The sequence below is a fragment of the Girardinichthys multiradiatus genome, chromosome 1 (genome assembly GCF_021462225.1).
Source record: "Girardinichthys multiradiatus isolate DD_20200921_A chromosome 1, DD_fGirMul_XY1, whole genome shotgun sequence".
Taxonomy (NCBI): Eukaryota; Metazoa; Chordata; class Actinopteri; order Cyprinodontiformes; family Goodeidae; genus Girardinichthys; species Girardinichthys multiradiatus.
This window is the reverse complement of record NC_061794.1, coordinates 12,348,881-12,373,018: the sequence shown is the minus strand read 5'-3', so window position 1 is coordinate 12,373,018 and position 24,138 is coordinate 12,348,881. Positions and strand designations below refer to the sequence as shown.

The window sequence follows — 24,138 nt, the reverse complement described above, 5'->3', positions numbered from 1 at the left end:
ATGAATGTTAAATTTTCATCATGACATTATGGAAAATAATGAACTTTATCACAATATGCTAATATTTTGAGAAGGACCTGTATCTTAGATAACAGGATGTTTGTTTTTGTCTTTAGAGACTTGGGGCTTGACTTGGACTTGTGAAAAACAGAACTAATGAGCATCTGCCACACCTGATTCTTGATTAAATAAAAAAGCTCTTAAAAGAGTCTGGGACAAATAATAGTAACAGACTTTTTCTCATTTTTGTTGCTTATCTTGTTTTGTACGCTATCTTCCCTGCTTCTAGATCATGCTGATGAGCACCCCCATCCTCAGGGAGGAGAACGCCCTGAACTCCAGCAACGTAGCCATGTTCCATGGCCACCCGTGTTTCCGAGAGCCCTGCCAAAACGGCGGCCGCTGCAACCCTCAGCTAGATGTCTACGAGTGCTCTTGCCCACCCGGTTTCTCAGGGGACAACTGTCAGAACAGTGAGTCACTGTTTCATGTGTAACCTTTTAGTTCTTCACCTGCCTTTCTTAAATTTAAAGAACAGTTTATTTAGAGCCAGTGGCTGACAATATTTACTGGATTGAGATCACCTCATCATGGATGTGCTTCATCACTGCATGCACTGTTTTAACTGTGAAAAGATATTTATAGATCGGTCTACCTTTAAATCCCAGTATACAGTGCCAGGAAAATGTATTTACCTCTTACAGATTTATTTTATTTACAGTTTTATTTTGCAAACATTAATGTTTCAGGTCATCAAACATTTTTTTTTAATATCAGAATCAATCAAGAAAACCAGAGTAAATGCAAAGTTCAGTTTTGAATTCATAATTTCATTTATTAAGGGACAAAAGTTATTTTAACGGACATGGCCTTATGAGAAAAATATAACTGCTCTCGTTGTTAAATCAAGAAATAACTGTGGTTAACCATATTTCTTTGGTTTAGTTTTATCAGTCCCACTTTGGCCGGATTACTGCTGGACCTGTAGAATCACAAAATTATTTAAATAGTACCTAAACAGCATGAAGTAGGCTAAAAATATCTTTAAAAGCAAAACAGCATGCCCCAATATTCTAGAAGAGATGACACAGCAAAGTCATTAACATCTGTAAGTTTAGAAGATGTTGCCAAGCTTTTTCTAAGGCTTTGGGACTCCAAACCCTCCAATGTGGCTGAAATAAAACACTAAAGGAAAGAGGTGTGGGTCAACATTCTTTCACACAGATATAAAAGACTCATTGCCAGTTATGGCAATTGCTTTATGCCAGTTGTTGCCACCAGGGTTGGCCTAACCAGTTAGAAGATGCAGGGGGCAATGGCTTTTTCACATATGGGTGGTTTGGATAGCATTTTACCCTTAATAGATAATATTCATTTTAAAACAAATTTTTGGTATTCACTCAGAAGTGGGAAGAAATCTGTAAGGGGACATTTACGTTTTCACATCACTGTAAGATGAATTTAAATCAGCAAAGCTTCGTGTAGTACAGCTGGATCTTCCCCTCCATGGAAGGTAAAACACGAGCCTCCATCTCCCCATCCATCAGACCTCTGTGTTCTTTTTCTATAAGGTAAGATCAGCATTATATGTGATGTCTCTTTTATGTCAGTGCTGTAATGTGTTGATATCAAAGTAATAGATCTCGCATGAAAGTGATTAAAAGTGTCAGCCGAATATCCATGAAATGAAGGGGTTGCTCGTCCCTTACATCATCTTCATGTATGCCTGCGAGTCATACGCCCACTCTGTCCCACACACTCAGCTCACTTCTTCTGCCATTAGCCTTGCTCGTGCGGTCGGCCGTCCCTTTCACGTTAATTAAAACACAGGCCCCGTCTCCCTCCCGTCGCCTGCAACTCTGCAAGGCAAGCCGAACCCTTTCTCTTTATTGATTGGTGTGATCTCACCCTCTGAATGTTTCTCTTTCCAGCCATCCATGAGAAGTCCGCTGGAGAGACCGAGGCCATCGCCTTCGATGGACGGACGTTCATTGAGTATCACAACGCCGTTACAAGGAGGTAGGGAGGAGGATAAGTGCCACACAGTCATCTTTTTAGTTTCATCTCTAGAGTAACAGCTATTAGCCAAATAACCCCTCTTGTCTATCTATCTCCTGCCATGGTAAGCGTGATGGGATCATCAGCAGTAGGGCTTCAGGGAAAACGAAGAGCCTTGCTAATAGTTCACTCTGTCTGCGGCAATTCTGCTTTGCATTGAAGGATTTCACTAATTAGCGAGACATTTAGCACTCATAGTCTCGCCCCGAGCACCCCTGGTTCACTCTGTGGTCCGCTTCCACTGATGCTGGACAACAAGAACACACAACTTATCTTCATTTGAATGTGTGAATGACAATTTTTTTTTTATCTAACGGGAGTTTGAAGATTTGTCAGCTGCGATGTTTAACCTGAAGGAGAGAAAAGAGACGCTGTGAGATGGATTTTTGAGACAAAACAACCTAAAGAAACACTCTCCCCATAGGGCTGCAGATGATACAGTTTTTAGCTTTCTTTCACCAACTTTCCATCCATCTGCGAGGCTGACAAGCGTGTGCCTCCAGGTTTGCATAAACAAAAGAATGTTGAAGTGATGAACCTGAAGAGGCATCAGGCATATGGCAGCTTGCAGCTCTTCACACAAACACTGGGAGGTGTGAAAACAGCCACAGCCTACAGATCGTCACTCGCTCCCAACTCGCACCCACTTCAGAACAACTGGCAGGGGGAATTCTGTCAGTCACGCTTGTTTCTTAATGTGCATCTTTTCCTGTTTTGTGTCGGCGTTCCTTTGTCCTGTCGCTCAATCAGACGTCCACTTCCTGTCTGTGTCTCATGTAAATGTCCCTCACTGTCTTCTCCTTTTCACTCAAGCCAACTGACCAATGAGATCCCAGAGTAAGTAGACTCAGAAACTGGCTATTTCTCCAGTTTCAAATCAAGCCCAACTAACCCGCACCAATGAAATTCATTTTTTTTAATAGTTAACCCAAGCGAAAAGATTAAAGAACATTCAGCTTTCATAGAGAAATCATCTAGTCCAATTTTACATGCAGGCTCCAACCCCATCATTTAATTTGACACATTTCATTTTTTTTTTAAATACATTTGCAGTCAATTTTTATTTTTCAGTACAAAGGGAAGCATGAATGTTTGCATGATAAGCTTTGTGCTCAAGCGGTGAAAATGAATTGCTGTATGAAGATTGTGCAGTAATTTATGCATGGTTGTAACTCGTTCATAAACAAAATGAATTGCAGTGCACTTTAGGCTGAGTAGCATTAGGTGGGAAATGAATGAGAGCCCCTTGAAGCTGCACAAGACAGATAAACAGCGCCTTGCAAAAGTATTCGTACCATCGGGACTTTTTTGCATTTTATTCACATAACAACCACCATCTGCAATGTATTCTAGATGGGTTTTATGAAATACACCAACACAAGGTAGCACATTTTGTGAAATAGAAGAAAAAGGATTCTGTTTCTTTTTTTATTTTCACCAATAAAGTTGTGCCATGGATTTGTGTTCTGCCCACTCGTGTCAGTACTTTGTAGAACCACTCTTATTTTGACATTTTACACATGTAGAGACTTAATCTTTATAGATTCTTCTTTGCAAAATTGTTTGAACTTACTCAGGATGGATGGAGAGATTTGTGAACGTCAACTTTCATGCCTTGCCATACCTTCTCAGTTGGATTTATGTCTAGACTTTGACTGGGCCATTCTAACGCATGAATATGCTTCGATTAAAACCTTTCCATTGTATCTTTGGCTGTATGTTTAGGTTCATTGTGCTTCAGGAAGTTGAACCTCCATCCCAGTCTCAAGTTTTTTTGCAGCCTCTAAAAAGGCTTCTTCCAAGATTGTCCAGTGTTGAGCTCCATCTGTACTTTTATCAACTCTGACCAGCTTTCCTGTCTCTGTTAAAGAAAAATATCACCAAAGCATGATTTTGCCACCATCCCCATGTTTCATAATGGGGATGGTGTGTTCAAATCAATGTTAGCTACCCAATCCCACACATAATGTTTCATATGTGGGCCAAAAATGTAGATTTTGATCTAATCTGACCAGAGCACCTCCACATGATAACTGTGCCCCCTTCATGGCTTGTGGCATACAGCATCTTCTTCTGGCTTTCTTCCAACAAAGGCTCTCTTTTTGTCATTCCTCTACTAAAGGAGGTGCACAACTAACAATTGTCCTGTCAACAGATTCTCCTACCTGAGCTGTGGATCTCTAAAGCTGCTCCAAAGTTAGTGTGGGCCTTTCGGCTTCTTCTCTGATTATTGGCTCTCCTTGTAAGTTTAGGTGGACGGTCATATCTTGGCAGCTCTGCAGTTGTAGACTGAACAGAGCTCTTTGAGATGCTCAAAGCTTGGTATGTTGTTTTCTAACCTACCTCTGCTTAAAACGTCTCCACAACTTTCTCCCTGAGCTCTCTGCTGTGTTCCTTGGTCTTCATAATGCTGTTTGTTCACTAATGTTCTCTAAGAAACCTTTGGGGCCGTCACAGAATAGCTGGATTTATACTGAGATTAAATTACACACACGCGGACTCTTATTTACCAGTTAGGTGACTGCTGAAGGCATCTGGTTGCACTGGGCTTTATTTATTGCCATTTTTTTACCATGTCACAATTGTGTGCATTTATGGGTTAATCTGTCACATGAAATCCCAACAAAACACATTGAAATTGGTGGTTTTAAACCTTATAAAAACTTAAAAAGTCAAGGGGTATGGATACCTTATCAAGGCTATTCGCTACACAGCCCTTAACCCTGCCTGTTAGGTTTACACTTAGAGGGGGAAAACCAAGTGGTGAAGCAGAATCAGCTCAAATTAGGCAGACTGAAAGTAGAATCCTTACCAGAGTTTTGTTGCATCATTTTTGCCAGATCTACAACTGTAATTTTAAATAATTACAGAGCCGGCAGTTCTGAATGGCTGTGACATGTTAATCACAGATTTATCTCCCCTTTGTAGATTAGACCTCCAATTGAGTGCTCTCCACAGTGGGTAGCCATAGGCATCAATCTCACTTAGCGGGAGGGACAGTAGTCCTTGGAGCCAGACTGTCAAAAGTTTAATTGATGTCACAGTCACTAAGAGCTACCACAATGGGCAAGGATCAAGGTAAACCACAGCCTTGTTGCTGCACCAATCAATTTGGCGTGATTTGATTTTATAAAGATAATGAACATTTTTTTTTCAGAGGCCATTAAGTAGAGAGCAAAAAGGCCAAAGTGTCAAACTCTCACCTTGAGGTGCCGTTTCTTTTCATTCTTATGGTGGGCTCAAGTCGATTCACGCGAGCGCAGTTATTTCAGTGACAAATCATATCTGGCCGTGACTCTCATCTGATACCGTGCTTGACCCCATTTTTTGTAGATCGCCCAATTTTTCTTATCCACTGCTTTCATCTCTTGACAGAAGGTAATTGCGGCGGCACTGTGGCGTGCAGCGCCATAAATATAAAAGAAGCTGCTCAATAATTGGATGCTGACTTAAAGCGAGATGTGTACCGGTGTGGACAGTGATGGTGAATGTACTTTATCTTAAAGCTCACTTTTTTAAGAAAAATGTTTGATCCCAGTATATTTTTCAGTGCATTCATCCTGATCTGTGGGGTATTCTTGAGAACTTTCCTTATATGGTTGTGGTGTTATCAGGGTTAAGATGCACACTTCCTGTGATCCCACAACAGTTGTTATTGACTCTTGATGTGGTCGATGTAATAGTGGAGCAGATAAGCTGTGCTTTTTGCAACTCCTGGTCTCTAAGGGAGACCTCTGTGAGTTGCTGAGAGGTGCTCACAGTATTCTCCCTTCCTTCCCTCCCTTCCCTTTTTCCTTGTCCACGTTTGCACTTACTCTGCATGCCGTTGACTTTCTCCCCCTGCTCCCTTAAGTCCCGAGTCTCTGGAGAACCCATCTGACCAGAGGTGAGTCTCTCAAAAGCTTTTGAATTTTGCCCCACTTTGTTTGTATCCCATTTTTGTTTCTGTCGCTCATCTCTTAATTTCCTCCAGACAACCCGCCCTTGAAATCCGACAGGCCTAAATCCTCCTCTGTAAAGACAAGATTACTTTAAATAGTCGTAAAATACTAATTTCCATATACAAAAATAACAAAGAGACTCTCAGCATACATTCCCATACATTTACCATGGCCATGAATGTTTGGGATTTCATCAATGTATTTGAATCAGTGCAGCAATTATACAACAATTTATTGTGGTTTTTTTCTCTAATCCACACAGGATCAAAATTATACATACAGACTCAAATGTATAAGTCCACGCCCTCCAACAAATGATTAACTGTCCTTCAACAAGTTGAAGAAAAATCACACTCTATTTGTAGCCATTAACAAGCTTCTTGTACATTCTAGAAAAATATTAATAATCCTCCTTCTTCATTATTCCACTCACTTTGTGGAATACAGCTGTACCACTGGCAGCAAAACAGGCCCTCAGTATGATGTTGCCACCTCCGTGCTTGGTGGTACAATGTCCTTAGGTTTGAAAGCCTCACCTTAACTCCAAAAATAATTGTTAAATTATATGAACGTATATTGTTACAGTGACCAAATAGCCCAATCTTTGCCTCATCGGGCTATAACCTCTCCACAAGACATGTGGCTTAATCAGGTGGGGAGTTTCGAATTTCTGTCGATCTTGACCATTTAGGGCAGCATAAAGCACACTAACATTTAGATACTGGAAAGGCCCTGACCTCGGCACAATAGAACATTTGTGGACTTTGCTCAAAAGTTGTGTCCAATGCAATGAAAAACCAAAAACTTTTGATGACCTCCACCATCTCTGACAGAAGAAGAGTGGTAAAATATTCAGTCAGCAGCATGTTGATGGCTGCAAAAAATCTGTGGTTTTGTCTGCAACACGCATAAATACTTTAAATCTGAGTTCCCAGTTTTTGTGTTTTAAAATTCATTGAAGTTCTTTGTATTATTATCACTTCAACCTGGGAAAAGAACGTTTCCAATGCATCTTTAAAACACCAAAGGTAACCATGTAACACAGTGTGTGGCACAAGACCAACCAGTTCAGTTGCCCCCCCTCTCCAGTCAATTTTGTTATTCTAACCACTACTGCCACCTAGTGGTAGAATGGGGGTCCACACCCTAAAAATGACCTCTAAGGACTTGTAAGGAATAGATAATGCCCTTCCATTTCCAGAAAGTAACACCATCACTCCAGAAATCTATGAAGTACGCGCTGTCTATATGAGATTCAGAGACTTGTGTACCAGCCTTGTTTTATTCATGATATGTTCTGCACTTTTAATAACCTTGACCTTATCACTGACAAGCTGCTTCGGCGAGATTTATTGGGCCTTGTAAACTCTTTGAGGGTTTGCCAGGAGTAGGGTTCACCGAGGCTTCGTTTTTGTTTGTTCACGTTTTTTTTTTCTCCCCTTGAGAAAGAAGAAATCTGATGCTCTTAAATCATACATTCTTGTTTACCTCAGCAGCTTTAGGTAAATATGGGCAGAAGGGAGGGAGCATTGGTTTTCAAGCAATGTGTGTCTTTGAAGGAAAAAAAATCCAAATTAATTCTAGGTTTTTCTTGCATATATCTGCTGAGGTGAACTGGGCTGTGAACATTTTTTATTTTGCTCATTTAATGGTAAAGTATCATGAAAGTCCTGATTTAAGAGAAGTGCAATGCTCCCTCCCTTCCTGTCTTGTTTGTTCTCCTGTATGCTTTCCTCTTCTATGTGCTGATTACATCGTCTTGTCATGTCTCTTGTGTAATCTTTGTGTCTTTGTGAGTTTTTTTTTCACATCACTGGTTCCTTTGCTGTATACGTCCTCACCCTGTCTCTGTCTTTTTGTATAGACACCATCTGAAAATAGTGGAATCAGTTCCAGATGAGCAAAGAGTTGTAGAGAAACTGCCTGTTTGCATTAGGATTGTGTGTATGTTGGTTGCATTTATCTCAGGGAGCCTCCGTAAGTGTATCTGTATGCAGGAATGACGTTTGAGTTAACATACTCATACACGAGAAACTGTCACAGTTGCACACGAGCCTCTTAAGGATAGATGGTCTGCTTGTCTCTGCATCCAAATCACCCCTGATGCTAAAGCAGTGAAGAGGCGGGAGATCCAGCAGCTGTCTAAACAACACGCAACCAGTGCAGCCTAGTGTAGGCACAGTAATGTGCTTAACAGAAAACAGCCCCCTGCTACTTCAAATCTCAGTCTGCATCCTGATATTCCTTGAAATGACTTTAACGCTGTTAATATTAGGCTGAAAGCCCAAACTTGACAAGTTTTTTTGCAGTGAAAACATTAAAATAATGTGTAACAAAACTGTAAGATGTGTCTTCATTTTCTGCAGGTGCAGCCTCATCCCCTTTTAATGATGTGTACAAATCCTCCAAACACATCCTTTATTGCAGACGCATAATCTCCCACGGATGCCACCTTTAATTTAGGTGCATTCATTCAATGGGGGGGGGGGGAATCGCATCTTAAAAAGTAATTGATGTTAACAAAATCCCAGATGACACGATTATTAGTACCAATAGTAATCTCTTTAAAATACATCTCACTGAAATGTTTTTTTTACTTTTTTTCTTAAAGTTGATCCGAGTTTCTAGGAACTTATTATTATTAACCCAATACTTTCTGTTTCCCTGGGCTATAAATATATTTATTTTATATATATCTTAGCACCACGCCCAATGCTTTCTCTTAGAGAACCGCAACAAAGTGCAGGATCTTTGGGTCATCGAGTCCACATGTCAACTATTAAAAAATATCTACATACCAATGAGTTGTTGGCAAGTGATGCCAGAAAAAAAGCCTCTTCTGTCCTACCATCACAAACATGAATGGGTTTTCTCAAATTTACTGTTATCCCTGGTTCAAACAGCAAGATTTTAATGCAGATTTTTAACCTGATCTGTCCCTTCCAGCATGCCCTGATCATGTGTTAGGAGTGATCTAGTCTGCTCGGAAGGACGTCAGGACCGCTCTGACCTCAAATCGGGGATATTTTACGTGTTTGATTGTCTTGGCCCGATATCCTACCTAGTGGGGTGTTTTCCGAGGACAAATGAGCACACAGCCTTTGAAATCTGTGTGGTCTGTTGTGCTCGCCATCTGGCTGGACACCACACACTGTAGGACCAAACATGTTATATATATGATTATATGATGATATATAATTACCGTCATGTGTGGGATCTGTCAGATTTTGAATATTTACCGACAATTTTAAAATCTTGCCGTGTGAACCAGGCACTAGTTTAACTGGAACCATGTGAGTTTGGTCACGTCATTGTGATTAAGCTTTTTTGGCAGGAAACACTTGGTTGCCTCTTACAGAAAACTGAAGATAGGTCAGTTAGATAATAATTTACTAGTACTCAGAAGAAAGTTTGATAACAAACATTAACAAGTTAAATACCAAGATAATTAATCATCATAAACTAATCTGTAATTTAAATCCCCAGAGAAGATTGGGTGGTTAAAGCCCATAATGGAATGGCTCCAAATGGAAGAAATGCATAGGAACACATTTTGAGAGCCCCAGTGGAAACTTAAGTAGGTGATCGTGAACCAGGAAGCAACTGCTAGTGACCTAATATGCAGCACCGGTGAAGTATGTATCAGCCTAGCTCAAAATTAAGGGCACAAAACGCTGTGGAAATGTAATTTTACCACTTTAAAATGTGCATCCATTTGGGACAAAGAAAGTGCTGAGTCAGCTGTTTTCGGTTTGTGGTTCCATACTCTGAATGCACTGGGGAATTGTATCCCAGTTCATAATTGTACTCAAAATAAAAGTTGGATTTGTTTTTAAATCCTTGTGAGGTTATGCTAGTTGAATTAAAGTTGAATTTATTCCGAGTCATTTTTCTCATCCTGACCATGGCTGCTAATTACTGTACCAAATTCAACTACAAATGTGTAACTTTAAAATATGCCTAAGATTAGGGCTCTGTTGGAAATGAAAAGTGTACTAATACCTGGTGTGTTTATGTTCTCCTAGTGAAAAAGCTCTGCTGGTGAACAAATTTGAGCTGAGCATCCGGACCGAGGCCACTCAGGGCTTGCTGCTCTGGAGCGGGAAGAGTGTGGAGCGTTCCGACTACATTGCGCTGGCCATCGTGGATGGCCACGTCGAGATGACATACGACCTGGGCTCGAAGCCCATTGTGCTGCGCTCCTCTGTGCGTGTCGACACCAACCGCTGGATACGCATCAAAGCCAGCAGGTAAGAAAAAGGGAAATGGCAGGTAGCTGGGGATCAGCAGCAAAAGCTTTGATTTATTTTTTTCTTACAGTTAGAGGAGGCTTAGACTTAATCCATATTGTCTTTGTGTTGCTGCAAACCGTGTGATATCTCGCATGAATCCTCTGCTTAACTCTTGAGTTGATGGCTCTGATTAGTTTTAGATTAAGGTTATTTTCATGCCCAGTCACGCACACGTTTGGAGAATTATGCAACAAATAGCCACGGTACGGAGGACGCAGCTTAGACACGGTAATAAATAATCAAATGGAGGAACATGCTGTTACTGCCCAACATGCCTGGCACGTTCTGGAACATGTAGGCAGCAGATGCCGATTCATATGGGAAGTAGAATTTCAGGATAGTATACACAGACACATACAGGGGCTTGCAAAAGTCTTCACACCCAACTAACTTTTCTGCATTTTGTCATGCAGCCACAAACTTCAATGCATTTTATTAGGATATTATGTGGTTTACTGGAAAACCAGTAAATCATTCTCCTTCCATTTCACACATATGCACTACTTTGTGACACAAAGTCCCAATAAATAATTGGAGGTTTGTAGTGTAAATGTGCAAAAGCGAAAAACTTGTTTTGCAAGGCACTGTATTCAGTATAGTATAGGAATGTGACATTGGCTGTTAGACTGTAAATATGGAAATAAGGTAAGCACTTCTGAATGTAAACACAGTACAATACACTGAAATAGAATAAGGCAGAAAAATAAGTAAAAGGTTCAGAAAACACATTGATTTTTCTCTTAAGATTAAAGGAATAATGCTGCCTTCCATATCAGCTGACACTGTCTTGGATGTCCTTTAAAAACCACAATATTTATGTTTTAGCATCTCTGATATTTTTATAGTACAATTCTGTAGTTTATCTACACATATAAACACACATAATCCATGCAGTTAACACAATTATAGAGGCCCATACTGACTAGTACAAAAGAGGGATAATCTTTCTCGAAGTGGAAAAGCACAAAGCATTAAATACATTTTTTCTCACGCACTGATGTCACATTAATTGATTTCTTCATTAGAAACAAATTAACAGCCTGAGCATTGAAAAAGACCCATTTAACAACTTCTGCATGTTCACCGCTTTATCGCTTGCAAACATTTGTTTTCAGGCCCGCCGCAAACAGACCCCTTGGTGGATAATTAGATTGGTTTTTGTCATTTAAGGCGAGAACAATCGATCCTCAAAAGGCCGCTCGCATCCATTTTAAAACAGAGAATAGCCTGATTTCATCCAAGGCTTTTTTACAGGGAGGATGCTAAAAGACGGAATAATTTGGATGGAGATAATGTTGGGAGGCAAAATTATGCAGCATGCAGCTCAAATTGTTGCACAACGTTCAGTCCTTTTGCCTCACTTTTAATGACTCTCTCTTGGCTGGAGACTTTCTTTAGTGAGTTTTAATTTGCACTGTCTTCAAATTTCTTAAGTGTGTGCATCAAGGAGGCACCTAAGTGACTGAAGCTCTTCCAGCATCTGTTAGCTACTAGGCTCATTTAGAACGTTGCTTTGCAAAGGCACTTATGTGAGTGTTCAGTTTACTGGAAGCAAAGTAATTTGATGGAGATAGATTTGATGTTTCACAGTAAAGGAAACTCTAGGTTGCTACATGGTCTGCAAAAGTCTGGGATTTGATTTCAGTATTTTCCAAGTCTGAGTAAGTCTGAAAAAAGAAATATTGTTTAGAAAAATACTGTTATTCCCAGGTTTGATTCCATATCTAAATTTCTAAAGGTTATCCTTCTTTTCATCATTCCTTTAGTTCTTTCTTCATTCCTTCCTCACATAATTATTTTTGTCCCCAATTACTTTTGTTGTTCTTTCCTCCCTTCCTTATGTCCTTACTTGTGTCCTTCCTTTTTCTTCCATGTGTGCTTCCTTTCTTCTTTCTCCCTGCCCTCTCTCCTCCCTCCTTCACATCCTTCCTTTCGTTTATTCATTTCTTGTGCCCTTACTTGTTTCCCACTGTTTCCTTACTTCCTGCATTCGTTCCTTGTGTCGTTCATTTTTTTCTTTCCTTTCTTATCTTCTTTCCCATGCCGTCCTTTCTGCCATTTTTCCTTTCATTTCTTCAGTCCTTCCTTCCTTGTGTCCTTCCTTATTTCTTCTTCATTGCCTTCTTTTCTTTCCTCCCAAGTGTTCTTTCCTTCCTTGTGTCTTAACTCCCTCCTCTCACTTTTCTTGTGTAATTCCTTCTTTTCTTTCTTTGATCCTTGTCTCCTTCCTTCTTTGTGTTTCTTACTGTCCTTCTTTGGGCTTTTTCTTTCTTTCTTTCTTTCTTTCTTTCTTCTTTGCTTATAGTGAACTGTAGTATTGATATTTTAAAATGAACCTAAAGGACTGAAAACTGAAAGTTGAACCTGGAAAAGTCAGAATTTGTAAAAATGAAAAATGTGTGAGAACCTTGGAAACTACATTTTACAGTTATTCACTGGGTGATGCATGCATCAGACTGAATCTGACTACATCTTTCTCCTACTCCTCAGGGCACTTCGAGACGGCTCTTTACAGGTGGGCAACGAGGCAGCGGTAACAGGGTCATCTCCCTTACGAGCCACACAGCTGGACACAGACGGAGCACTCTGGTTAGGTAGGTTTCCACCCGTGCATTTCAACATTTAGACCTGAAAATCAGTAACCGTGTTACCTGTTCCATTCTAACTACTCGTACAGTTCTGCCAAATAAGAGTAATAAACTTATTGTGGAGGATAAGTGATTGCAGTGTTTGCAAAAACGGCTCTATTAAGGTACTAAGGTGAGAAAGGAAAAGCTTTCTGACTAACTTTGAAGTTTCTTGCTCTTGTGAATTTAAAACAACCAAACTCAGCCTGTTATCTGGCTGGTGTTCAATTTGGTCTGAACCTGACTCTGAGAAATGTTTTTTAAAAAAGGTAGGGACAAAATAAAGTCAGACTCTTCGTAATATGCAAAGTGGGAAGCAGAAAAAGGAGGCAGCTTTGAGAGGAGAACCTGCCGGAGCCACCTCATGCTGAGGTTTACTCAGGTAGACGTATGCATCAACGCTCGGGGAGGCAGCACAGTGGAACAGTTGCTGATCGAGTCCTGCAGCACGAATATATAATCCTCACATAGCCCTCTATCACGGGCCCTTCTTCATTTTAAATCCCCTTTTCACCGTTCATCATTAATTCATCTGTAACTTGCATGAAATTAGCCCTGTCAACTCCTGATTCGGAGGCTCCCAATCCGATTAATGGGGGCAGGGACATGGGATGTAGAGCTTGAAAGGGATATGAACTTACAATCCAACAAAACAAGAAAGGGAAGGAGAGAGTGTGAGAAGGTGAGATTAAAAAAAGAAATACGAGGTGCAATGGCAGCCAGGTAAAACATTAAAAGCCAGGCTTAGCCTCTGAAGGAATGCTGAATAAAGATGTTTCATGCTGATTTAGCCAGAAAGGCACTAATGACAACTTTGAATTTGCTGGCTTAGAAGAGTAGCTTGCACAGCAATTAGGAAATAAAGTCTCCCAACACTGTAGGGCTTGGTTATTCTTTCTTTTTGTTTAACAAGGTTGAAATTAGCTGGTATAGAAGAAAGGGAACAAAAGTAATCAAGTGATAAGAAAGGTCAATAGTCTGGGGGCAAAGGTAATCCAACATTAGCAGCTAACAGTAAGCAGGTTAACGTATGTACAATTCACTACAGGTGTAACATCCTAGGGCCAGACAGTACATGATATTGGGACAAGAACTAAACCGGATTAAAGCAGTACAATCACATTTTTCACAAACTTTCACAAATTTTTTTAAAGAAATCTAATCAGCATGGAAAAACTTTGTCCAGGTTCAGCTAGTCTGTGCTCTGGTTTTAATGCTTAGGTCAAAGGTGGTCCCTCTGCAAAAAGGCCTTGGAAATGCTTGTTTTTGTGTTCGCATTAAGGTTCCATATATCCCAAACTTTCTTTTAAAGAGTCTTTGTTTTTTTCACAGGAAGCCCTGAGATGCCAACTTTAGCATTGTTAGTGGCAAACAGTTAGCCAGTACTCACAGCGTTTATTAACAATTTTTGTCTATTACCATTTTTTAAACTTCTGTCTCACAAACAATAGAAATAAGGTGTTGAGACCTGCTTAATGCTTTTATCTACAGAGTGTTGTTAGCCAGCTTCACGAGTTGTCTGAATAGTTCGAGTCAACACAAAATGCAAACTTAATAATAGTAACAATAATAATAAACATTTCATGTCAAAGCACACTGTTCAATAACAGACCCAAAATAAAGCAATACAATAAAATTGCAGAGAGTATGAATTGAGTTTTGGGTCTTAGACCGAGGGAGAGAGTCGGTTTTACGGATCTCTGACAGGAGAGAGTTCCAGATTTGTAGTGCAGATTGGCTGAATGCTCTACTCTCCATGGTGCTGAGACGGCTGGAAGGTCCTGTGAGGTGGATGGAAGATGATGACCTAAGGGAGGAGGTGGCAGTGTGCATGAGATCCGGCAGCAAAGGAGAGGCGATGTGAATGGCTTTAAATGTGTGGAGAATTTTGAATTCTATTCTTGATTTACATGGAAACCAGTGCAGCTGCTGAAGGAGAGGGATGATGTATTGGAAAGAGGGGGCTTTGGTAATAATTTTGGCTGCTGGATTTTTAACCATCTGAAGCTTATTGAGAGATTTGTGAGGAGGACCAAAGAGGAGAGAGTTACAGTCATCACAGCCAGAGGTGACGATGCTGTGAAAAAGGATAGAAATGGTGAGAGGGGTTAGGAAGGGGCGGAGGCAGTTTATGTTGCGCAAGTAAAACAAAAATAGGAAGACTGAGTGATATTACTGATGTGAGCCTGAAATGTCAAGTATGACACCAAAGCTCTTAACCTGAGGGGAGGGGGAAACAGGAGAGCCATCAATGGAAACTGAAAACTTCCAGCTTTGGATAGTGGAGATTTGGTTCCAACAAGGAGGATTTTTGTTTTGCCACTGTTTAATTTAGGGAAATTAATCTTCAACCTAGATTTTATTAATAGCATTTTTATGTGCTGACCCTCACCTTTGATCACAAGTTATGGTTAGTGATTAAAAGAACGAGATCAGAAATATAAATGGCTGAAATAGCTTCCTTGGCATAGGGGACATAACTCATCCTTTAGGATTGGTTAAGCAGCTCAAAGTCACTACTGCTGTGCATTGAAAGGAGCCTCCTGAACTGGTTTGGGCATCTTGTTAGCCTCCAGGCATAAGACTCCCTGGTGAGATTATATCTCAATGTCATCTTGGGAATGGTTTGAAGTCCACTAAAATGATCTGGAAGAGAGATAACTAATCTGGGGGTCTCTAATCCAACCAGTAGAATGTGGATTTAGGGGGTTTTGGGACCTCAATAATGCATTAATAAATAGCATTTGTGTCATTCTGCTCACACTCATGAGAAAGCAAAAATGTATACTTTTCCAAAAATGTGCATAAAACTGCCTTTTCTTTTCTTTCTTAAAGAAGCATTTCAAGTTTAGATCATTTGCTCCTTTGAATTTAGCCATCAACAAAAATAATTAGCAGGTTAGTTATTTATCACTTTTCTCTGTTAACACCTTTCATTTTACTGTCAGACTTGAAAAAGGACATTTCTCCTTTGTCATAGCTTAGTTTTCTGTAGCTGGTATTCAGATTCTTGTTTTTTTTTTTCTTTGATTTGAAAAATAAGCTTTCAACCTGTCATGTCCGTCAGCCGGCGTCTTGGTGTGAAACATCAAAGGCTGACAAACCCAAGCGGGAGCTCTGGCTGTTTGTAGCACAACATTTCAGGGAATCTTCAGGTTTAATTTGTTCATAAATCCAATCCCACATCCTGCTGCCTAATGTTGAAAGGAACGCTCCATCTGTTTTACACAAGATCTGTTTGCTAATGATGTGGTGATGAAATAGAGATGTCTTCTAAAGCTCTGAATAAAGAAAGAAATGATCTCTGAGCTTAGATTTTCTCTTTAATCTCCATGTTACGAGTTAAAGGCATAAAACATGAACTGGTCACTGTGGAATAGGTGCTTATATTGTCGTGACTTTTTTCTAATAAATACAGGATCAAAATTATACATACAGGCTTAAATATGTAGATACACCCCACTTATATTTGGATAAATGTCCCTCAAAGGGGACACTTTTTATAACCATCAACAAACTTCTGTAAGTTCTGGTTGGACTGTGGTAGGACCACTCTCATCAGAAATAAAAACCATTGGCATTCTTCACATAGATCTGCTTTTCAGCATGGTCTGCAGGAGTGTAAAAGGTTGACGTTTGGGTCCAGAAGCTTGGTGTGTTTGGGATAATTGTCCTGTCGGAACACCTGGTTATGTCTAAGGTTGGAATGATCAGGAACAATCGAGGAAAGAACAGGGTTTAAGTCTAACATCTTCTGGAAGACGCTGGAGCCCCAGTTTCACGGTCTATGGAGAAGCCAGTTCAATGTCAACATGGACGGAGAAAGTGCTGACCTGATCCAGAAACAGTAAATTTAAATTAGACTGAAAGAGGAGAGAGGTTTAATGGTCAGACAAGAAAAGGTTGGGCTATTGAGTCACAATGACAAGGCATATGTTTGGAGGAGTCCAGGTGAGGCTTTTAGACCTATGAACTCTACACCAACTGTTAAGGATGTCCATGGCAGCATCATGCTGAGCGTCTGCTTTGCTGTCAGTGGTGCTGGCACATTGCACTAAGTGAGTGGAATATTAAAGACTGATGCCTACTCCCAAATTCTTTACCTCTTCTCAAGATCAACTGCTTGACGGTTGAAACTTGAACAGAACTGGATGTTCCAACTGGACATTTTTCTTAAGACACAGTGTAAAACTGGTTTTGAAATGGTCGAAGTAGATAAACATTACACTTCTGAGATGGTCGCAAGCTCATCCCACTCTGAAAATATGTTTGAGAGCTAGACGGATGCCAGGAAACCAACCAATAAGGATTAGTTCAACCAAAAACAGTGATCGGTTATCTAGCCGGAATTAGGATGGGAGACATTTGACCAAATATGGGCGCGGGTGAAAGATTTGTTTTTGGTTGTTCTTTAATGTAACAATGTTTCTTGACAATAAATGTTTTACACTTGGAAAGCCTGTTTATTTTCTCCGAAATGGTGACACATTTTAAACAGCACTGCATTGGTACATTGAGCAGCAGAGTTGAGTATGTGGGTTGCACCCATGAAAACGTGTATTGTGGTGGCAGTGTAATGGTGTGGGGCGGCATCTCTCTGAATAGAAAAACATCAATGGAGGCAATCTCAATCCAGAGTCTTAAAGAAGAGATGCTTCAGCCAGCGGCAATCTAAACTCTCCTCGGAGGTGTCAAAGCTCGCCCCTTGAGAGGGTTTGTCAGAGACCACATCCAGAATTTCAGATTAGAAATACTGGAATGGACCTCCGGAAGTTCTGCCCTCAACCCCATTGAACAACTGTGGGATCAGCTTGGGCAAGCTGTTTATCCCATAGTGACTAGCACAACCAGACTGGCTGACCTGGTTGAAGAATGGGATGCCATCCCACAGCAGCATGTGACCAAGCTGGTGACCAGCATGAGTAGGAGGTTTCAGGCTGTTGTAGCGGTGTTTGATCTTCCTACGCACTACCAAGGCCTCTGTTTGTTAAATGACTAACTTGTTAAACTGTGGACATGATTCTTCACATTTTAAAAATCTGATCCAATAAATGACACAGAACAAGAGTCAATGGCAAGATAGGATTTGGATTTGTTATATGTCCAACCCACATACTCAGCTCTGCTGCTCAACTCACACATACATTTTCCTTTAAATGTGGCACCTTTTAAAGGGAAAGAAAACATGCTTTTCACAGAAATAATCAACCCAACGCAAATCTTCTTTCATTTTGACCTAAGTATATATAGTGGACACTTTATGCATAATTTTGTTCCATTGTGAAGCAGAGATCAATCCATAATAAAATTAAACATATAGTTCTACCCTGAAGAAGAACCAAGCACATCATTAAAAGGACCATATTATTATGACAGATGAAGTCTGTGATGAGTTTATGTAAACATGTCATTGTCTGTATTTGCTGTAGGTTTATGTTTTAACCTCCATCTGTCCCTCCTCAGGTGGTCTGGAGGAGCTGGCCGTGGCCCGTCGGTTGCCCAAGGCCTACAGCACCGGCTTCGTTGGCTGCATCAAGGACGTGGTGGTGGACGGCGTGGACGTCCACCTGGTGGAGGATGCTCTAAACAGCCCTAAAATATTACACTGTTCCGCTGCCAAATAACCAGGAAGAAAGAAAGCACTGCGAGACCAGAGAAAAAACAAAACAAAACCAGAAACCCTCCCACCTGCTCCCTCCATAACCCCCATGTCTCCTGCTGTAATTATTTTCTATTTTTGTATATTTCTCATCACTTTTTATATGGGGAAATAATGAATATGTTGTTTTTAATTTTTGTTTGAATTATGTTGCCATTTGTTTCTGCATCTCCACTTCCGCTACATCATTTATGGCCCTTCAGGTTTTTTTTTGTTAGTTTTGTTTTTTAAATAAGACATATTTTAAAAAAGCTATTTTCTTTGTATTGATTTTGTTGTTACCTTAACAAAAACATCACCTTTTTTTATTTCTCCCTCATTACTTGAAGGCGGTGGACCTCGCTTTCTAATCTCTGGTTGTTGCCTTGTCTTGGTGCCATATCTAACGACCACATTCCCCCAAGCATGGCCTATCCATCCTCACATATAGAGACGTACATTCCCTGTTCAGAGCCAGAGCACCGTATGTGCTGCGTCCAGCTGGCATAGACTATATCCCTGTTCCTTGGTATTATTCAGTCCACCATATTTTCCTAATGAAATATAAAACCAGCTGCTACAGTGAGTAAGTACACTGTCAAGCCACTCGATCAACTCCCATCTCAGAGCTTCAAGAAAAAACCCTCTCCAGTCGACCCATCAGAGCCTTTAGTTTTGAAATATGACTAACACCGCAGCCCCGACGTGATGGAGAGCTCTCCAACCCACAATGACTCTCATATCATTAATCATGAATCATAGATACCCATAAATGTTATAAATATAGACTATATATAAATAATACCTAAGACTGTGAATAGGTAAGATGGGTTCTCTTCTGAGACTTGTGCTTGTCATGTACTGTTGTGCGTTCTGTTCTACAATCAGCAGGTGAACTAATGTTGACCACTATAAATGCATGCACTTCTGCAGTGTTGGTTAGAATCTGGGTTTTTCTTTGTTTATTTACATCCAGTTTAAAAAAACTAAAGAATAATTTGAGAAAAGTGTCTTTTTTTTCCCTATTACTCACAGAGGATTACAGGAATGGAAATTATGCTTTAAGGTTGTATTTTTGTTTTTTGGTCTTTGGTGTTCTGTTTTTTTCTTGGGAGCAGTTAGTTTTGCAGGAAGTCGAATGAGTTGTTACCGTATCTGACCTTAAGGAGGCGCTGAAAGCAAAGGCTGAAGAAAAAGGACAGAGAGAGAGAGAGAGAGAGAAAAAGAGAGGAAGCAAGAGGAGATCTTATCCTGGGGAGAGCTGCAACTCCTGGGAACGTCCTTTAAAATAATCAGCTGTCGTCACTAAAGACACAAAAAAAACCCGTTCCTTAACTCTGCTTGGGGCTTAATTCCTTTCTTTTTTTTTATTCCAAGAACATTCCTGGAGGAACACTTTTAGCTTTGGCTGTTGAATGAGAATAAGTGGGATGATGGTGAAGAAGATGCTGGTACGTTCTGAAGCCATAGCAGCCGCAAAAACTGACAAAAAGATCCACAATCCTGCAGTACTTTTCAAGTTAACCTAGCAAAGCATTGACCGTCGCAACATGGAACCGAACGCAATAAACTGAGCTGACTGACTTAAAGACACTTGTTTTGATATGAGAACCATGGCAATATTTTAAAACAAAAATCATGCCTGTTCGTGACTGAGTATCAAATGGTCTTGTACTTTTCTTTCTTCTCACTTATGTTACTCTCCTTTAAATCATCAGGCGACTTGTTTTTGTACAACCCCACGGTTTTTAAGTGTAAATTTAGCTAAATTGTGCTCTGTGGCGGTTTCTGTTTTTATTAATATACACTGGAGCCATGTCTGACTTGTCTGTTCACCCATGAAATGATTATGGGAGAGGTATTACCCTAAAGCTGTAAGTGTGTTGTGTCTATCGACGCTCTGGGAAACTTTCTGGTGTCCCAAAATTCAGATTTATTTTAACAAGCTGTTCTTTGAATTTGACCCAAATGGGTTGGAATTGGATGGACTGGAGGAAGAAAAAGAGAGACCCACGATGGCGGCAGCAGCCCTGCGTGGCTTCGGCGGAAACTGAATTGCCTTAAAAACCTGCCACCTTAGCTGTGAGCAGGTCATAAAAACATCACCCATATTCATTTTTCCTTACTATAGCCAGTGTATTAGCCTCATCCCGATAATGTAAATGAGTAATACATAATGATAACAATAATAGTAATTAGTAATAATCCCCAAACATAAAAAGATCCCAGAGGGTTTCTGCAAATGTTTTTTAATCTATTTACTGTTTTTTGGATCTGTTTTCTGTTCCTTATTTATGTCTCCATGTGGATGATCCTCCATGTCTGATCTCTGTAAACTACTGTCTGACTGTGCAGACATCGTCAACGGGCAGTGCACCAAGTAAGAGTGGCATGACCTGAACATTACTAACTTTATGACCTTTGTCTTGTGTTCCTACCACCATGAAATAAAAAAGTCAATCAGATCCACCCGTTTCCTTATGCTTGTCTTTATTTTGACTTTTCTTGACATCATATTTTACGAATTGACATACATTTTGCAATTTGAATTTGATAAAGATTGGTTTGTGAGGATTAAGGGCTGCTGTTCAAAAAGTGCAACCAGCTGTCTTTAGAAGCAATTAGTAAATAGAAAGGAGTAATCAAAGAAGCAGCTAAGAGGCCGATGGTGGATAACTCCATAATTCTGGCCTGTATAGACCATCGCCAAGAAGAAAGACATTGTGGGATGAAAGCTATAAGAGGCCCCTTTTCTGTTTGTCACAAGCCATATAGGAGAAACAGCGACATGTTGAAAAACATGCTCTGGTCAGATGAGACCCAACTCTTTGGGTTACATGCATAGTGCCTAATGTCAGAAAGGTAAAACTACACATCAACATGAACTCACCATCCCCACAGTTGAATATAGTGGCAGTATCATACTGTGGGGGGTGCTACTCCTCAGCAGGGACAGTGAAGCTGCACAGAACTGCTGGAAAGATGGATGGGGCTAAATACAGGACAGCCAGAGCTACAATGGAATGGTTTAAACCTAGAAAGACTCCGGTCTAGCAAAAGGATCAACTGGCTACATTTCCTCCTCAGAATGGGAACTTCCTCTCTACTCTGCTAATGATCTGATTATTTGATTCGGGTGTGTCGCAGAAACACATCTTAAAGTTCCAGGACTCTGACCCTTGAAAAACGGAGAATTGGAATTTTATAACCTTGGTTTAGATCAAAGCATATTCATCCTTAGAATGGCCTAGTCAAAGTCCAGACCTAAATCCAATTAAGAATCTGTGGAAAGCCTCGAAAATTGATGTGTATAGATGCACTCCATCCAATATGACTGAGCTTTAGCTATTGTGCCAAGAATAATGGGCAAACATTTTAGCCACTAGATGTGCAAAACTGGTGGAAACATAACCTAAAAGATTTTCAGATGTAATTGCAGCAAAAGGTGTTTGTAGGCTGTATTGACCTGGGGGGGCTGAATACAAATGCACGCTGCACTTTTCAGATTTTTATTTAGAAAAGGGGTATGAATACTTTTGCAAGCCACCATAGTCAAAACTACTCAAGGAGTAGTAAACTGTTATTTCCTGTAACGACTCTTACAGACGCTCTAGTACCAAATATTCCAGTAATTTTCTAAGTAGCAACAATTTAGGAACAGATCAGACTTAAAAATTTATATTATGTAAACATGTAGTCATCCACATGCAAACAGGAAAATAATTGCAAACCGAAACTGCAGGTTCTATAATGGATAATAACGCTATTCATAGATCTAACTCAGTAATTTTGACAGCATTTCTGACCAGAAGTCTTTGTTTCTTAATATTTAAATTGTCTATAGCACTCTTTGTTGCTCTGATGTTAACTGAAAACCCAAAAACCTGCCGAAAATGTTCAGAGTTGTTTCCTTCATGCTGTTCAGAGTTGTTTCCTTCATGCTAATGAGAGAGGACACTGCTTTGTGTGTTTTAAATCTTGATGAAATGGTTTACATGGAACAGGAGATCTAACTAGCGAAACCATGGCTCCCATGGTAATATACACTACCAGTCCCGAGTCTGGACAGACTGTTGTTATTCAGTGTAGATATTCAGTATCTACATTCTAGATAAATAGTGAAGACATCAAAACTATGAAGCAAATGTATAGAATTACGCAGGAAAGAAAATATTGTGAAGTAACTCATAACATTTTTTATATTTTAGATTCTTTCAATTAGCTCCACTTTGCTTTGATTACTGCTTTGCTCATTCTAGGGATTCTCTCGATGAGCTTCATGAGGTAGTCACCTGAAAGGGTTTTCCAACAATCTTAAAGGAGTTCCTAGAGGTGGGAATAAAAATAAAGACAAACCATTTAATGAGAAGGTGTCTCCAAACCTTTGACTAGTATTGTAAGTCTAAGCAGTATGATTAAAGGTCTATCCAGGAATTTAATTAAGAGGATATGCAACATTGTTGTATAAAGCTAAATTCTGGGAAATGAAGAGGTTTCGTAGATTGTAGCTGAAATTAAGAGGTTTTTTTTAACGACACCGGTTTCAGAGAAAGAAAAAGACACGGAAAACTAATTTTGATCCACGTGTTGATCAATTCAATTCAGTTTTATTTATATAGCGCAAATTCACGACACATGTTGTCTCAAGGCACTTAACAACAGTCAGGTACATACATTCCTATTAATCGTAACCATTGAACAGTGCAGTCGGAGTTAGCTTTTTATTCAAATTGGATAAAAAGTTTTTCTGTCTAAGGAAACCCAGCAGATTGCATCCAGTCAGTGACTTGCAGCATTCCCTCCTCCTGGATGGGCATGTAGAGACAGTGGACAGTCACTGGCGTTGACTCTGCAGCAATCCCTCATACTGAGCATGCATGTAGCGACAGTGGAGAGGAAAAACTCCCTTTTAACAGGAAGAAACCTCCAGCAGAACCAGGCTCACTGTGAGCAGCCATCTGCCACGACCGACTGGGGGTTTGAGAGAACAGAGCAGAGACACAAAAAGAACACAGAAGCACTGATCCAGGAGCACTTTCTATGGGAAGGAAAAGTAAATGTTAATGGATGTAGCTCCTTTAGTCGTTTCACCTAGAAAGAAAGAACAGATAAACTCTGAGCCAGTTTTCAAGGTTAGAGTCTGAAAGAGAGCACATTCAGTTAGTCACAGTAAAAGCTCAGTCAATCGCCATGTCTAGGAGAGAGAAAGGGTTAAACACTAAAAGACAGGGCTATGTGGATCATCGGTAGAGGGTGAGCATTAAGTTGTTGCCAGCAGAAGCTCGGACGATTCCCCTCTCCAGAAAGGTGTCACAGGTAGACACAGAGCCAGGCCAGGTGTAGCTTCTAGGAAGAGAAAAGATAGAACAAGGTTAAAAGCTGAAATAATAGCAAATAATGCAAAATTGGAGAGTTGTGTGAGAATGTAGCGAAGAGGGTCAATGTGGTCATTATGTCCTCCAGCAGTCTAAGCTTATAGCAGCATAACTACAGAGATAGCTCAGGATAAACTAAGCCACTCTAACTATAAGCTTTATCAAAAAGGAAAGTTTTAAGCCTAGTCTTAAAAGTAGACAGGGTGT

The 24,138-nt window shown here is 40.2% G+C and overlaps 1 protein-coding gene across 9 annotated transcripts in view; it reads left to right on the top strand.

The window, feature by feature from the left end:
* Positions 1–21,021, top strand: part of agrn (agrin) — a 414,019-nt gene extending 392,998 nt beyond the window's left edge. For 5 of the 9 annotated variants that reach the window (XM_047373566.1, XM_047373582.1, XM_047373574.1 and 2 more), the window contains 7 exons: positions 290–473; positions 1,932–2,019; positions 2,872–2,895; positions 5,912–5,944; positions 10,025–10,249; positions 12,782–12,885; positions 18,382–21,021. In XM_047373566.1, coding sequence (XP_047229522.1) covers positions 290–473; positions 1,932–2,019; positions 2,872–2,895; positions 5,912–5,944; positions 10,025–10,249; positions 12,782–12,885; positions 18,382–18,542 — 819 coding nt within the window. In that variant the 3' untranslated portion in view covers positions 18,543–21,021. The remainder of the gene's footprint in view (positions 1–289; positions 474–1,931; positions 2,020–2,871; positions 2,896–5,911; positions 5,945–10,024; positions 10,250–12,781; positions 12,886–18,381) is intronic. The other 4 variants (XM_047373590.1, XM_047373623.1, XM_047373597.1 and 1 more) reach the window with 1 other exon arrangement.
* The last annotated feature ends 3,117 nt before the right edge of the window (positions 21,022–24,138 follow it).